Source organism: Sycon ciliatum, chromosome 1 (assembly GCF_964019385.1).
Source record: "Sycon ciliatum chromosome 1, ocSycCili1.1, whole genome shotgun sequence".
NCBI lineage: Eukaryota > Metazoa > Porifera > Calcarea > Leucosolenida > Sycettidae > Sycon > Sycon ciliatum.
This window is the reverse complement of record NC_088643.1, coordinates 95,178,894-95,196,137: the sequence shown is the minus strand read 5'-3', so window position 1 is coordinate 95,196,137 and position 17,244 is coordinate 95,178,894. Positions and strand designations below refer to the sequence as shown.

The 17,244-nt window shown below is 48.1% G+C and overlaps 2 protein-coding genes across 3 annotated transcripts; one reads left to right on the top strand and one right to left on the bottom strand.

Moving 5' to 3' along the window:
• Positions 1-887: 887 nt before the first annotated feature.
• On the bottom strand, positions 888-8,435 carry LOC135806641 (probable ATP-dependent RNA helicase DDX4). Its single transcript, XM_065320867.1, is given in 7 exon segments — positions 888-1,712; positions 1,936-2,127; positions 2,130-2,241; positions 2,740-2,901; positions 3,459-3,581; positions 4,817-5,453; positions 6,330-8,435. Coding segments are annotated over 6 exon segments (1,101 nt in total). The 5' UTR covers positions 5,216-5,453; positions 6,330-8,435; the 3' UTR covers positions 888-1,599.
• A 1,241-nt stretch (positions 8,436-9,676) lies between these two features.
• LOC135806640 (ubiquitin carboxyl-terminal hydrolase 47-like) lies at positions 9,677-16,489 on the top strand. 2 transcript variants are annotated; one of them, XR_010551257.1, is made up of 5 exons: positions 9,677-11,507; positions 12,397-12,635; positions 12,908-13,145; positions 13,572-15,486; positions 15,633-16,489. XR_010551257.1 is itself a non-coding variant. In XM_065320866.1 (4 exons), exons 1-4 carry the CDS (start codon positions 9,768-9,770, stop codon positions 15,240-15,242), a joined length of 3,888 nt encoding a protein of 1,295 aa, XP_065176938.1. In that variant the 5' UTR covers positions 9,677-9,767; the 3' UTR covers positions 15,243-16,489. The 2 variants fall into 2 exon arrangements, 1 of the variants encoding a protein (XP_065176938.1); XM_065320866.1 differs by having other exon boundaries at positions 13,572-16,489.
• The last annotated feature ends 755 nt before the right edge of the window (positions 16,490-17,244 follow it).

Below are 17,244 nucleotides of genomic sequence, written 5' to 3'. Positions count from 1 at the left end.
GCGACCGCAGTCTGGCTTCGCTCGTCCAGGCACGGCACGTGCAGCTGGAACACGAGTGGAAATAACCAGTCCAACACTTCCCGACTTCGCAACGGTTGTCCGAGTAGCGCGTCCGGAGACACCAACCACTTCTGGACAGAGTGCAGAGGAAATGTGCGTATTTGCGACTGACGAACCTAGCAATACTGTTGCCAAGCGTCTAGTAATCAAGGACGATGCCCTTTCACTCGCTGGCCAGTTGATACCGGGAAGTGTCGAAGGTGGAGGAGGTGAGAGTGAATACGAATTTGATGCTGTTCTCCAATGGAAAGATGAACAGTAAGTATTCTACCGCAGCGTCGTTCAACATGTCGTGGAGCAAACGCTACAGGGTTATCATGGCTCGATCATTGCTATCGGTCCCAGGCACACAGGCAAGGCGTACAGCATGCGAGGTCCTGATCCTATCACTGAGGAGCACGGTCCGCGAGTTCGCTTGAACAGAGGTGCAATCCTACGCGCCGCTGAGCAAGTGTTGCATTGCCTACAAGTGTCGCGAGGAGCGGCACGAGGTTTAGTGGTCGTCGTCTCTTATGTGTGGATTTCGAATGAAGAAATATATGATCTGCTCAGTGCGAACGATCTAGAACCATCAGCTGATGCTCCCAGCTCAAAGCAGTCTAGCTCATGCCAGAGAATTGCTTTGGATGATGACGGGCAACTGGAAGGTCTTTCAGAGCACGTAGTGTCTACAGCTAGAGAAGTAGAACATTTACTGAGGGCTTGCTTGGCTCGCCATCTGAGTACTCTTGATTAATAGTGAGCATAGAGGCAGTAGGCTTAGGTTCTGCGAAAGTGCTCAATACCTGATTCAGGCAGAGCGGCGTACACAATTGCCTGATGATTGGTCCAGCCATGAAACTCTGGGTCACAACGGAATTTGCCCAAGAGTTTCATTGTGTGTCTTTGTGTAATAGTGAGCATACACATCATCCAGGATTTACAAAGCATACACATCATCCATGATTTACAAAGCACAGATGAGCAGCTATAAAAATTGGGCGGCTTGTGTATTTATGATGGTGGCAGTGAGTTCCACCGAGAAAGCACAGAAATGTAGAATAACAGCATCTCATCCCATTCTTACAGGAACACACATACCGTATATTCTCTATTATAAGCACATTACTAGCACAGTCTCTAATACTAGCACACTGTGAGCACCTTTCGAAACATTATAAGCACGGTCTCTATTATTAGCACGGTCTTGGTGGAAATCAATGCTGCATGCATGATATCTAGCATGTATTTCTTCTCGCTCTGTATGGATGCATTGGTTGAAAAAATATCAGCACGGTCTCCAATATAAGCACGGGGTAGAGGGTGTTGAAAAAATATAAGCACGGCGCTCATAATAGAGAATATACGGTATACAGTCGTGTACATGTACCACACTATCAGGAGCCGGGCACGGAAGCTAGAAATAAACACCTCGCTTGGTTTTCGAAAATGAGCATAACATGTCACCACTGAAATGAGAACCTCTGGCAATGATTCAGGTGAACATTTGAGTACTTTCTATCCACACTGCTGTACATGTAACGGACATAACAAGCAGTTCTAAAACACATACCCATGAATGCTAGTGCACGGGAAACGCTGCTGGCAGAGGTACGACGCGAGGAAATCGGCTGTTCGCTTTGTCTCCACAAAGACAATCGTTCTGTCCATCCCTGGTCACACAAGCAGTAGAAGATAGCACCAAGCATAGAAGACAGTAGGTAAAAGAGAATCAGCGGATGCAAATGATTATCAGCAGAGCACAGTCACTAAACAGAACATGCCCCTGCAGCTACGCACAAGTGGCCATAGCACAAGAAAACCCAGACCGCTATCCATGTACCCGTGATAGCTGTACCCATCTCAACTAGTCACACCTGCCACACCAGAACATACCTTGCGAGCTCAAGATCTCAATGAGCTTCTTGCGCTTGCCAAACTCCTCCACTTGCACGACACTCTGCTTGACATCACTGGCTGCACAGCCCAGGATACCAACAGTCAAGAACAAGTAGTCATCCAGGAAGTTCTTTGCCAGCTGCTGCACTTCGTCTGGGAAGGTGGCTGAAAACATGAGCGTCTGACGACCGGAGGCCATGCCCAGCTGCTCTCAACAAGCTTCTGAATGCTGGGCAAGAAGCCCATATCGAGCATGCGATCAGCTTCATCAAGAATCAGATACTTAACTGCACCCAAATCAATCTGCAACAAACATCACAAGTGGAAGTATCAAATATCAAGAAATACGACACTTATTTTGTAGCACTAAATACAATTCGATGTCAACTACAACCCGTACCAAGAGTACATGAAACCCAGAGTGTGCAGCTTGGGGCTTTTTCTACTATGGGTGTCTGTCACGGCGAAATTCCGTGATTGCATCATATTTGACGCAGATCTGAGGCGGGAAATGGCGTAGTGCGTACAACGAGCTGCAGTTGTGCAGAAAGAGACCTGCTTGTATCCTGCTTGTACGCACTACATCACTAACATGATGTAATCACGGAATTCCGCCGTCGTGACAGTAACCCATCCGAGCTGCACACTCTACTTTTCATGTACTCTTGCCCATACTGAGGCAAGGGTCACTATCCTCTCAACTAGAATTCTTCACGATTGATCAGCAATACCGGTGGCTAACACAACACACAGCGTTATTAACACGGGACACACATGACATTGCGCTGCACATAGTAGTACCTTTCTTCTGTTGATGACATCCATCAGGCGACCAGGGGTAGCTATGACCATGTGACATCCCTCCTCCACTTCACGGATCTGTCTCCCAAGACTGGTACCGCCATATAGAACTACAGGTCTGAGCATGGTTGTGTGGGAGAACTTTTTCGCCTCTAGCCAAATCTGCAAGGCGAAAGGAAAGCATAGGAAAGGAACAAAAAGGAAGAAACAAAAACAGACTTTTGAGTGTGCCAGTCTACAGCTAGTGTAACCTGAAGTTGTAACTGAATCACAAATGACAACTTACAGTCTTTGGTAGTACAGAACACACAGGCAGTAAACGGCCACGATACTGTGTACAGCGAGCGTGACATTCGTATTATTAGGATTATCAATTCGTCAATTTCGTTACGCAGCCCGAGCTAACCAAATTCAACTCCGAGCTAAAAGGCCATGCACATGCATACTACACTGTTACTGGGGAAGACAAGAGCTATACTCAGCCTAACAAGATATAATTCCACACAAGCAGTGCCAAATTACTATGATAATTTCACTGATGACTATTTCTTTTTCTACAGTGCGAGTAAACTTGAGCAACCAGGCATGACATCGCAGGGACTAGATAATACAGAATGTGTGTGTGTGTGGGGGGGGGGGGGGGGGGGGGGGAGGGTCCCACCAAAGCAGTATCACCATACAGAACACTGCATATCGCATGTATTCTATGCCGTCCATACCTGAGTGACCAGTTCACGAGTAGGTGCTACAATAATGGCAGCAGGTGACTGCACTTCGGCAAACTTTGACGCGTCAATTCCGTCTTTCATCATACGAGACATGACGGGAAGGATAAATGCAGCCTGTACACAGCAACAGAAGCCAGGGACAATTAAGCCAGGGACAAGTGAGATAACAGACAACAACATCATTGCAAAACAAAATGAGAACTCGCACTGCGTAACACGCAACACCTACAGCAGGGTATTATCATCCTGGCTAGGGCAGTCTGTTCGCAGCTGGAAAACCGTTGAACTGCATCAGATTTAGACTTTTAGAGCACACCAATGAAAGGAAATGCAAAATATTGCCATGCACCGGGATGGCGCATTGCCATGCACCGGGATGGCGCATTGCCATAGCTACCCCCACCCTTGCCATATCATGCACACTGAATAAGAATGGAGGGTGGGAAAGCCTGGGCATTCGAATGGTGGGTGAATGTATGGGCCCGACACCGCGGCATAGGAATGGTAAGTGAATGTATGGGCCCGACACCGCGGCATAGGAATGGTAAGTGAATGTATGGGCCCGACACCGCGGCATAGGAATGGTAAGTGAATGTATGGGCCCGACACCGCGGCATAGGAATGGTAAGTGAATGTATGGGCCCGACACCGCGGCATAGGAATGGTAAGTGAATGTATGGGCCCGACACCGCGGCATAGGAATGGTAAGTGAATGTATGGGCCCGACACCGCGGCATAGGAATGGTAAGTGAATGTATGGGCCCGACACCGCGGCATAGGAATGGTAAGTGAATGTATGGGCCCGACACCGCGGCATAGGAATGGTAAGTGAATGTATGGGCCCGACACCGCGGCATAGGAATGGTAAGTGAATGTATGGGCCCGACACCGCGGCATAGGAATGGTAAGTGAATGTATGGGCCCGACGCCGCGGCATAGGAATGGTGGGTGAATGTATGGGCCCGACACCGCGGCATAGGAATGGTAAGTGAATGTATGGGCCCGACACCGCGGCATAGGAATGGTAAGTGAATGTATGGGCCCGACACCGCGGCATAGGAATGGTAAGTGAATGTATGGGCCCGACACGGCGGCATAGGAATGGTAAGTGAATGTATGGGCCCGACACCGCGGCATAGGAATGGTGGGTGAATGTATGGGCCTGACACCGCGGCATAGGAATGGTAAGTGAATGTATGGGCCCGACACCGCGGCATAGGAATGGTAAGTGAATGTATGGGCCCGACACCGCGGCATAGGAATGGTAAGTGAATGTATGGGCCCGACACCGCGGCATAGGAATGGCAGAATAATATTATGACTGTACATGTACCCAGGGCCGAACTTACTGTTTTCCCTGAGCCAGTCTGTGCACAGGCCATGAGGTCTCTACCAGCCATGATGACAGGCATGGCATACTTCTGTACAGGTGTCGGCTTCTTGTAGCCACTCTTACCACTAACCGTGCCGGCCACCACCAGAGCTACCGCCATTCTCCTCACGATCTCCAGAGCGGAAATCACTACCAAAGTGGCCGCCGCCACGTCCACCACGTCCACTGAAGCCACCGCCTCGGCCACCTCTGCTGCTACTCTCGTCACCTTCGCCGTCTTGAGAATCATTGTCGTTCCGCCTAAAGCCACCCGATCGACCGGCAAATCCACCAGTACCTCTACCACCAAAGCTAGAGCCACCGCCACCGCCACCACGTCCGCCGAACATAGGCCTTCCGGAGCTGTCACCATCATCAGCTCCGCCAGAGTGGCCTCCACTAAATCCACCTCTTCCTCCGCTGAAGCGACTTGAACTACTTTCTGCTTTACTGCTAGTGTCAGTGTGTTGTTGCTGTTGCTCTTGCTGTTGATGGCCAGGAGAGGAAGCAGTTGGCGATGGAGACTGCTCTGACCATGCGTCACTTGAGCGTGACGGACTGCTTACGCTCGATCTGCCTAAACCTCGGCCACGGAATGCGGCAAACCGTGGTGCCTGCAAAAATCACAGAAACCATGAGAAACAAAATGCACGTTAATAATAGTAATAATAAATTAAATAAATTAATAATATCTTTATTAGGATGACCCAGAGGCTTGTCGCCTATCAAGGGGTTCACCGCTTTGAAGGATGATCATCAAGGGAAATGCGCGACGTGTCCCATGTACATAGAAAGGCATGCACACACGCTTCTACAATGCCCTTATAAGGCACATAAACAGCATTCAGCACTACATACGTAAGCCGCGTCACACTAAAAAGTGGCTTAACGTTTTGCCAACAAATCGAGAAAATCACCAAACAAATAGACATCACTTTGGTTTGGCATGAAAAAAGAATTTTCCAAAAAGTATGCCAAAGCCACCTTTTTGCTTGGCTCGGCTCACATGTAGAAATAAACTGTACAAAAAAAACGTTTACTCCGGCAAGAAGACTTGCAGAAAAGAGCACCACACTGAACCAACTCAGCTGTAGCCACTCGTCTAATGAATTGCTCGAAATGCTCCCTTGTGTGACATACACACCGAAGTTCTCTTCAACTTTGGATACACCATAGCACTCTGCATGCACATAGAATTCGACTTCTGCCTATTACATTGACTAGTATTTCAAAAATATAGTATACTCCTCCTTTGAAGTACAATACACGAAGCTTGCGAAAAAAATATGTCCTGAACTATTTTCTCATTTTCAACTCGCGTTCTGGGCATGAACACACGTCGGAAACACGAGTAGCCCTGTGGATAATGATAACAATACTGATATTTTCAAATACATGTACCACATGCACCAATGCAATGACAAACTTCAAGAATGTCAGAAGCACACAATATCAAAGTCTGTTGAATTTTCGGGGTGGCTGATTCTTACCGTCACACTCTCGCCCGCCGGACTTGCCATGGCTGCTATTAGAACCAGATTGCTTAGTACCTACACTCTGAGCAGAACAATTACTCGAGGCTTAGGAATTACTTAGCCTTCTCTCTCTAGCACTGTTTTTTTAACACGCCATGAATCCCTTCACAAAAGCATTGATAAAACAGAAACAGAAAACTGATTTTTGCATTTTGTACGCAATCGATGTCTAGAAGTCGCACGTGCAACTCGCCACTCGGCATGACTTTCGATCGAGGTTGCGTTCACCGTAGAGATAGGTGAACTCGAAGCCAACACCTCTCACTTTCGCTCTACTGCCCCTTTGGGGCCGATGCGATCCTTGTGCCAAGTTGTGGTAGTGGCTCAACAGAACAGGACAGGTGTGTGTGTGTGTGTGTGCGCGTGCGCGCGCATGTGTGTGTGTGTGTACGTGTGTAAGTGTGGTTTCTGAACTTTTCTCACAATCGTATAAGTTTCATTTTTTCGTGAAAACCCAGCTACACTGTGACCGGTACAATCGCATGTCGTTTATCTGGCGGTCAGTCACATGGCATGTCGGGTATCCAACAGCACCGCACTGACAGCTTATAGACCTTATATTTAGTATTTATAGTCCTACTTCAAGTAAATGTAGACAGTCAGCATCATGAAAGTTGCCATTACGTTGAGTTAAATACAAGCCAGTCTCTAGAGATGAGCACGACTGTCTCAGGGTAATACTAGTGATAAATACAGGTACTTCGAAGTGCTGTCTTTTTGATCTGTCAACACAAAATGGCTTTGTAGCTTCAGTCGTCCAGAATATTCATTTTATTCCGCGGGTGCCGCATAATTGACACGCAACTGTACTTGTGCAAGTCTCCAAACGCTACGTAATTGGCCGACATTTACTTGTCCACGGTGATGAGAAACACGGCTCCTAATTTTTAAATCATGAAAGGATTACATACGCAGGTACATCCACACAATGTGCACTATCCTGAAGTCGTGCGCAAATATTCAAAATCATTCACCGAACACAGAGAGGCGCACATACCGTAAAGTACCGCGAGAGCGCCCCACCTATATTTTGCCGCGACATATTTTACAGCCAGGGAAAGGAAAATCGTATGGCAGAGTGCAACGAAGTTCGTACGGTGTGAGCAACTTAGTGTACTAAGGTCACACTAAGCAGGTTTTTGTGTGGAGCTCGTTTCCGCTCGAAGGTACGGATTGTCTGCAGAGCGTGCAATATGTGTACAAAGTTCGTGTCGTATAACCTACAGACAGGAGACCACCTCCACAATACGACCCCGAAAGGACGAGATGGTGGGGCACTCTGGCGGTACTTTACGGTACATGTAAATACGAAGGAACCACATGCGCAGCAAGGAGATTAGTCATTACTTTACTTATGAGTTGATGGATAGAAGTTTCCTTTCAGCTGACCATTACCACTCATGAAAGCAATAGTGAGTGCTGTTGTTCTGATTCACAGGTATATATTCGGCCCTTAGCGCAATGTGTTTTCGAAGCTAGGCACACGATTTGCATGAGGAAATCATGCAAAGATGTGACATAAGGCCCTACAAACATGACCTAGGTAAAGGGATGCTATTATTTGCATTTGCAGTACTTTGGCATAGGATAATTTGTGGATGATTGTGTTGATCAATTTCACATAATTTCACGACAGGTCATAGTTTATTTAGTGGGGCGTTGTGGGCCAAGGATCTACGACCATCTCTTTTGCATTTCGAACAAGTAGACACTTTCAACAATTCATACAAAAAATGCCTTCAGTGCAAAACATACCGTTCGGACACACCAGGCAGTCCTTTCCAGCCTTGATTTTCAAGTGCAGACGTATCCACGATGACCTTCGAGTGAACTGCGGCTTGGAACACTTTGAATACGAACCACACACTCAAACTAACTAGACCACCGCATAGCTAGTGTATTCACGGAGCCAAAGAAGTCTCCTTCTGCCCCCACAGGGTCTTGGTTAGTTCTCTAGAAGGGACGAGAGCCATACCTAAATTCAATAAATTCTCCAATTCCAAAGGCCTCAAATGAAGGCGTCTTGGTGACTTCGTTTCCCGCGGTTGCAAATAAAATCAACCCTTGAGTACCCCTTGGCGCACGGACTGACATGTCCCAGCGAAAAGCTGAGCTGAACCAGGCCAGCTGCAGGGAGCACTACGCATACCGTATGTATACCGTATATGTGTACCGTATGCGTAGGGCTCCCTGAGCTGAACGTACCCACCCGTACCATCCATACTCCACCATAGATCTACCGGTACGCGGTAACGTTGTCGTCACTTTTTCCGAGATTTTCAAGATTCAAAACTAAATAACAAAACAAAAAAGGTCACTCCCGCTCGATCCCACGTTTGCTAGCATGCACATGGCGCACTTCGTCGTCTTCGATAATTATGGATCAACGCGCAACGTGCAACATGACAGTTACATGATCAAGAAGATCATGTCAGTGCATAAACAAAAAATTAATAATTGAGGTTTTGCGTTTACTTGCTTGTTGTTTTTCGACTGTCTGCTATGGCCAAGTCAAAGTACGAATACGTCAAGCAGTTCGAGACATGCGAGAAGTGCTTGAGGAACACCTGGGTTGTGATACGCCTGGATGGCAGAAGTTTTCACCGGTATGTTGCTTTCAAATTGAATGCCTCAGCTTCTGATACTACTAGTAGGTCATAACAGGGAGCTGTATCTTTACTTATAAAGAAGAGGCACCTGTGACGTGTGTCTGTGTGTGTGTGTGTGTCACGCTCCTTATAAAGAAGAGGCACCTGTGACGTCACTGACGTGTGTGTTTGTGTCACGCTGAAGCGCTGCGGAGCAGCGCTGCCCTGAGCACGCGAAGCGTGCGAACAGTGTAGTACAGTGTAGGTAGCGGCCGCAGAAGCACTGCACTGAGCACGCGAAGGGTGCGAACGAAGCGTGCGAATCTTCGCACGCTTCGCGTGCTCAGTGCTTCTGCGGCCGCGCGCTAGCTACACTGTGCTCCACTGTTCGCACCCTTCGCGTGCTCAGGGCAGCGTGACACAAAAACACACGTCACAGGTGCCTCTTCTTTATAAGGAGCGTGACACACACACACACACACACGTCACAGGTGCCTCTTCTTATAACTTATAAGTAAAGATAGTGATGTTCCTGTAATAGTTTTACCTTGACACTTCTTGCTTGTCTTATGGTAACACCTTGTGTTCCGGGAGAGTGTAATAGTTTTACCTTGACACTTCTTGCTTGTCTTATGGTAACACCTTGTGTTCCTACTATTCTCACTCCTGCGGTTCTCACCTTTCTTTTGCTTTATAACCTCTGGTTTGAACATCATTCGACGAATTCTCCAATCAATCAAGTCTATACTGTTACAGTTCCTGCGTTGGTCCACTACCTAGTTTGGGCCTTGGCAAACTGGCGAATATGGAGTTTGTTTCGTGCAATGACGGTGAAAGTTTTGTTTGCGTCGTGCAAGACGAAACTACAGCGGACTTTCACAGCTCCAAGCATCGAACTACGTGCACTCCGACAACTACCGTGCGCAGCTTCTATCAAGAGGTCGCTAGCTTAGCGCATTACATGATTGATACGTTTGTGTTGGTCTGGTGCAATCCGAACGGTTCGGATGAACGACTGATTCCTGACTCCACAACAACATTGGGCGAGCTAGGCCTATCGGGCAAACGGCAGAACTTCCTGCTGTCCCAGAAAGATGGTATCGACCCAGTGAAGAGCTTTGTGAGCGTCAATGAGCAAGGCGACCGTACCAACATACACGCCGGTGAGAGCAATGGAAATAGCCTCTATCCTGAAGATCAGACCACTCCAGTCTCTATGAACTTGGTGGCGTTGGGAACGGATGATGACACTGTGAGCTCGACCACAGGTACGTACGGCAGCGACGGCGGCGGTATTGCCAGCAGCAGCAGCAGCAATGCAAAGACAGAGTATGTGGGACTGGTGAACCAGGCAATGACATGCTACCTGAACAGTCTGCTGCAAACACTGTACATGACGCCGGAATTCCGCAATGCCATCTACCGATGGCGCTTCGACGGCACACCGGACGAAGAATCGCGCAGCATCCCGTTCCAGCTGCAGAAGCTCTTCGCCAACCTGCAGACGTCCACAAAGGATGCGGTGGAAACAACGGACGTCACGAAAAGCTTTGGCTGGACAAGCAGTGATGCATGGCAACAGCATGATATCCAAGAGCTGTGCCGCGTTATGTTTGATGCACTGGAGAAGAAGTTCAAGGGAACAGACCAAGACAATCTCATCAAGCAGCTGTATGAAGGTGAAATGCAGGACTATGTCAAGTGCCTGGAATGCGGCCACGAAAGTGCAAGGACCGATACATTCCTGGATGTGCCACTGGTGATTAAGCCGTTCGGTGCCAGCAAAGCCTGCGGTAGTGTTGAGGAGGCTCTGAAAGCGTTCGCCACACCAGAGACCCTGGACGAGTCAAACCAGTACATGTGCGATAAATGTGACAAGAAGGTGGACGCGCACAAGGGACTGAAGTTCCTGAGCTTCCCGTACCTTCTCACGCTGCAGCTGAAGCGATTTGATTTTGACTACACAACGATGCATCGCATAAAGCTGAACGATCGCGTGACCTTCCCACACAGGTTGGATCTGAGCAACTTCATTGGCAAGGACGGCGGCGGCCACGGCGTGGCGAGTCGTCACTGTGACACTGCTTGCCAACAGACTGGACAAACTCCTCCTAGCGCTGCCGCGACAGGTCTCACTGGTGATGATGACGTCGCGGTGACATCAACAATCGGTGAAGCGTCGTCATGCTCTGCAGCGGCGGAAGGCCAGCAGCCTGACAGCTGTGATCGTGAACACCATGCCGCGGCGAACGAGAAGGAACTTGCGTCACCGACACCAAGCAGCAGCGATGAGTCCAGCCCAGCACATGAGTATGAGTTGTTCTCCATAATGGTTCACTCGGGGAGTGCGAGTGGTGGCCATTACTATGCCTACATTCGCTCCTTCAAAGATGGCGAGTGGTACAGTTTCAATGACACAACGGTGAAGGCGATTTCTGACCGAGATATTGAGAGTACGTTTGGCTCTGGGACCAGCTCATCGTTCTATTCCTACTCTAGCATGTACAGATCATCAGCTAATGCGTACATGCTCATGTATAGACAGGTGAGTAGCTCCAACTGCATTGAATACATGTGTGTATACGGAACGGGCAAACTGTTCTGTATGCAATTCTGATTTCATAGACTTCAAGAAAGGCAGGCAGGCACAGTGGGTTGGTCTAAGACCATGATTGAAAAACGTGAGGTACCAGGTTCAAGTCCTGCTTGAAAGCGGAAGGATTTTTTCCAGCCATGCTGCGACCCACAGTGAACTGGAAACTTGTGGCCTGGCATGAGGAGAACATGCATGTGGCAAATGGGATTCAGCCTTTGGCCTCTGGTTGGTGGATCTGATCTATCCCCCACCATTTAGGAGCCGTACCTGATGCCTGATAATGGGACGGTGGCTTCCCACGGAAGCGGAAAAGGCGGTTCTTGACCCACCCTGTCGCGAACCCCTGCAATTATTTTTCAAGAAAACTTCCACGCACGCAAGTGCACGACTTTGAGCTTGTTGCTGCGTACACGCCAAAGGTGCGGAAGCAGCTCCATGACCTCCTGGAAGAGGCAGAACGGTATGGAAAGCACCAAAACTTCCAAAAGACAACTTGCATCATGTGAATTACTGAAGAAACAAAGAACTCACGCTCCTGCATTTCAGTATCAGTTGGGTTTGTTGGAAATGGAATACGCTTCTGTCATAGCCTTTGGTCAAATTTAGTACTACCTTGGGGCGGTGCTCATTTACGGATCTCATTTGGCTGCGGAATAGTGAACCTACCCTGACACATGGTATGGCCTCATACGGATACGGGTACAGTGTGTGATAACCATGGTTACCCGGGTCCGACTGTTTTGCGTCATGTATAGTGCTTTAAGCAGCTGGAAGAATTGACATTCATAGCAAACTCTTCGCTTCTTTTGCTCTGTGTTCTGGAATGATTTGCTTTCAGGTCAACGCAGAACGCAATGCCATGCCGTTAGAAACAGCCATGTTACCGGAACATGTAACAGAGGTGATAGGCCGTGTTGCTCGCGAAGAAGAAGAGGAGCGCATTCGTGTGGAGCGGGAACGTTCTACTCTGAGAACCAGAATCTACTATGATGATCCCGGCCATGACAAGCTTGTTGGTCGGCAGATTGCGTTTCATAACGAGCTGCCACTTGGCGAGGCACTGGTGGAAGCCCATAAGTAAGTTCTGTTTACCATATCGAGGGTATGTGTGGTCTGAAATCCTCATTTCTCACTTCCCTATCATAATTTTCTTCACTTGTTTCACCTGTATATTGGTAGAAGCCCCTTTCGGTAGGTGTCTTTTGCCTTTGGGGAATTCTGGAATGGATCAATAAAACATTTCCGCCGTTTTCATGTATCCGTGTCTGATAGTGCTTGGGGTGTGAGCAGTGGTCAGGTGCGTACGCTGGTAACTAACGTTACCCTATGTTCTAATTCTCTGCTCTTAGGCTGTGGGAGCTTGATGCGGGTATTGTACCGCTGGAGAGATGCCGCTTAGTGAAGTACGATTCCTTCTACGAAGTTCCGAGCAAATCCCTGGACCATCTAGATGTGTCAACACCTCTCTCCAAGATTGCAGCAACTCCATTCTCTTCAAGTGAGACACTGGCCTTCATGCTGGAAGCACGTTGTGAGAATGAAGAGTTTGAGGAATACCAGTCGTCCGATGATTGCTGCTTCCTGAAGGTGAGGCAGTTTGAGTAGTATGGTGACTATTGCAAATGCATGTGGCCCATGCAGATGCATATGGAACATGCAGATGCATACATGTATGCACTGGATATTCTTTGAATGCTGCTTGACTTTCGGTTTGACGGAAATCCATGATAGGACATAGAAGTTGAACAGGGATGATACTTGATGACCGGGTTTCCTGTTTGGGCCCAGGAACATGGAATTTGTGTGTTCACAGCCAGCTGCATGAGAAAACGTATTACAGTGTGCTTGTTATGCAAGAGTCTGCCCTTGGTTTGGCTGACTGCAAGCAGCTGTTGTGTTAGTGTCCTACCCACTATTCATGCAGAAAGTGAAAGGAATTGCATTGCTTCAAGGCTTTAAAACAAAAATTCTCTTTGCTGTTTTCGGTTCTGTGTGTTATTGTTGATGTTGTAGATCTTCTATGTGGACCTTAGTGCTGAGACAGTGACACGAAAGCCAATGATCTGTGCTGATCTGCAATGGACGGTGCATGACTTACGTCTATACCTTGCAAAGAAGTTCAAGTGCAGTGTGGAAGGAATACGTTTGCTTGCGGACCGATACTACTCTGCTCCTCAGCTGATGACCAAGGAGACATCAACTCTGAAAGCGCTTGGTTTCTACGTCTCTAACAAGATCTATGTATCTGCAGCCTACACTGAAGACCAACTCCAAGATGTGTTAGTTCCGTACGAGACGTCTCGCCTGCAGGGCATTGTGGACACTTGCCTTCATACGTTGCTGCTAACTGTCACGTTGCCATCAGAAGAGGCCATTTCCAGGTATCGGAATGCTACCGTAGGCCAAGAAGCAAGCCAAAGCCAACCGACCTCCAACGGAAACACAGCTCGGACAATCTGTCTGGCAATGGACAACCGCAAGACTATATCTGATGTGAAGGAGAAGCTCTCCGAAGAGATCCAGCTCCCTGTTGAGTCGTTCAAACTACACAGAGCATATGGCACTGGTCAGGAGTTTGAAGTGACCCGACCAACGGAGCTGCTAACGCAATATGACGGCAAAACCAGCATCCGCGTCAGCCTTGGCAGAGCGCTGCGAATCGGTGAGTACCGTGTGAAGGTACACCTGTTTCAGCTCGACAATCCAGCCCAGGAGGAGCAGGAGAATGGAAGTTCTCCTGCTGCAAAACCAGCACTGACTAATGGTACAGCAGAGTCAGCAGCATCAGCAATGCCAACACTCCTAACTGCAACATCAGGAGCTAACGGGTCGGACGCAAAAACAGCACCGCCATCGCCAGCAGCAGATGAGCCAACTGAGACGACCGCTCCCATTGAAGAAACTGCAAAGGCTACAGCAGCAGCAGCTGTTACAGCGCAGAAACCTATGGCAAAGTACGAGGATGCGCATGAATCTTACCTTCTGTGCACCAGCGTGGTGAGCAAAGGAATGACCGTGCTACAGTTAAAGAAGAATATTCTGAACGATTCCTCGACATCACTTCCATCATCCATGCCACGTGACCCATCCAGGCTGCGCCTGCGGAAGCGTTGCTGGAAATATCCAGCGACCGTTCTTCTCGACACGATGAAGTTTGAAGAAGACATCAGTGTTTACACTAACTGGGATGTCTTCCTACAAGTGTTGCCAGAACCGGAATGTATGACAAGTTCGTTGCAAACGATTGTCTTTGTTCGCAGGTGGAAGCCATCTTCATATTCGTTGGGACCATGGAAAGAGATCGTCTTGCACGACAAGTTACCCAACACACTGAAAGATGCTATTTCCGTCCTCTCAGCCATACCAGCCGAGCGTGTGAAGATTGCCCGCGGTCGTGGCAGTTTCCCGTGTGACACTGCATTGCTTGATATGCCCGATCAAGATTGGGACCCTGACGTTCGATCACTCGGAGACTACCCGGTCAACCTGTCGGACGACGGTGTGGTGTTCTTCTACTGTGACAGTGAGGAGAAGCTGCAGAATCTGAGCGATGAGCGGCGTAAAGACATCCAGAAGCAAGATACCGCACGCTTTGGCAATCAGTCAACCGTATCCAGCTATTACTTCAGGGAGAAGGCACTGAAAATCTATACCAGTGTCGACGAGGACAATGACTCTCGCTAAGCCAACAAACACATACGCAGACAACTGTAGCGGCAGCAGTGCCAGCAGCATCAGCAGTACCAGCAGCATCAGCAGTGCCAGCAGCATCAGCAATGCCAACAGCATCAGCAGCACTAGCAGTGCCAGCAGCATTAGCAGTGCCAGCAGCATTAGCAGTGCCAGCAGCATCAGCAGCATCAGCAGCAGCGCTGGCCTCAGTTACCCATGGACTAGCAGTTATACAACATAGTCCACAATTGTGGTGGTAAGTCCTGCGTGTTACCGGTTTCACTTGGACGTGGACTGGCCGCTGTGACTGTGTGTGTCAGGTGAGCCTCTGCTACTACCACTACCAGCGTCATTGTATAGCTATCAACACTGGTGTGTGTGTATGTCTCTCTCGTATATCAGTTAGTTCAGCTATCAACACTGGTCTATCAGCACTGGTCTATCAGCACTGGTCTATCAACACTGGTCTATCAGCACTGGTCTATCAGCACTGGTCTATCAGCACTGGTCTATCAAAAACTGGTCTATCAACACTGGTCTATCAACACTGGTCTATCAGCACTGGTCTATCAACACTGGTGTGTGTGTGTGTGTGTGTGTCTCTCTCTCCTGTATATCAGTTAGTTCTAGTTGCGCCCGTTTACACTTGTAAAGTTATTTGTACTATATCCGTCTGCAAGACATCAGTCTCGGCATTGTTTTCCGACTATTGTCTAACCCCCCTGGACAAATGGTGAATCAGCATGCCGCGCCGGGCCTGATGAATGATTGCCGATGCATACCTGCTGCATCAAAATTAAGCCATTGTCAGTTGTTTTGCTATTCTGGAAATGGCCTTGAAGCCTTCTTTCATTGTAGATCTACCACTACTTGCACGACATGTAATGAGTGTGGGGCTGAGTGCCCTGCAATGCATGGCGTCTGTGGTAGTGCTGTACAGTGTATCTATTCTCTTCCCTGCCGCTGTGAATTGTGTCCGGCGTACGTGTGTGTGTGTGTGCGCGGGTGTATGTGTGTGTGGTGCGTGCATATTTCCAAGCTTTCAAAATAGCCCGGCTGATTGTCTTGAGTTATAATGTTGACTTTGCACACCACAGTCTGTATTGTTTCTAGCACAACACACACTGCTTGTGGTGCGACGGCGCTGGTGTGACCTGCAAGACTAATAATATTATATACCTACAAGTCTCCTTGTTCATAAACGTGTCTTGTGTGTGGAGACTGAGTGAGCACTTATACATGCTCACACTTACTGACTACTATGTACAATGGCGTGTGTTTGTTTGTTTGTTTGTGCTGAGAATGCGTGTATAGGGCCGCATGTGGCTTCCTTTATCGCATACTGCACCATTAGCCGTCTCCGAGTGAGATGAGAATAGAAGAAGAATGTACTGTGGCTGTCTATACTGCCAGCTGATCATAACTGTGATTAGTATTGAAGGAGCACTGGTGCCTCATCATCACCTCTTTATCCCCCAAAGCAGTATGCAAAGCATCATGATCGTGATGTACTGGAGTGTAGTAGTGCCTGGCGCTCAGTGCCCAGGACCCCCCATGCTTTATTTCCTATGTACAATACATGTATGGGTCACCTATGCTTGCGTGTCAACCGCTGTATAGGTGCTGCCAGCAGACTTACCCGTAGTCACTTTTTCAGTGTGTACGTGTACGCTAATACTAGTAATAGTAACATACATGTGGAGAATCCATAAAATTAATACAAATACAAAATACATGTACATGTATTTGTCCACGTCTAGGGAGACGTGAACAACTAACTTGCTATACCTGCTGCAACTTTGTATACGAGTTTACTGTTACGTGAGTCAAGCCTCAAGGGGTATACTCCACGGTACTCATACTAGTCTGAGTAGTAGTAGTCATACAAAGCAGCGCAGTTTTGAGAAGATTAATTATTATTAATGATTACCGGTATGTAACTAAATACTTACTTGTTCATTCATCATAGTGACACACCCCTCATCTGTGTCACCATGGTCACGCTGTCAAGGTT

Coding starts and splice junctions, on each gene's coding strand:
- LOC135806640 (XM_065320866.1), top strand. CDS start 9,768: ATGGAGTTTGTTTCGTGCAATGACGGTGAAAGTTTTGTTTGCGTCGTG. Junction 11,508..12,396: donor ACATGCTCATGTATAGACAG/GTGAGTAGCTCC, acceptor ATTTGCTTTCAG/GTCAACGCAGAACGCAATGC. Junction 13,146..13,571: donor ATGATTGCTGCTTCCTGAAG/GTGAGGCAGTTT, acceptor TTGATGTTGTAG/ATCTTCTATGTGGACCTTAG.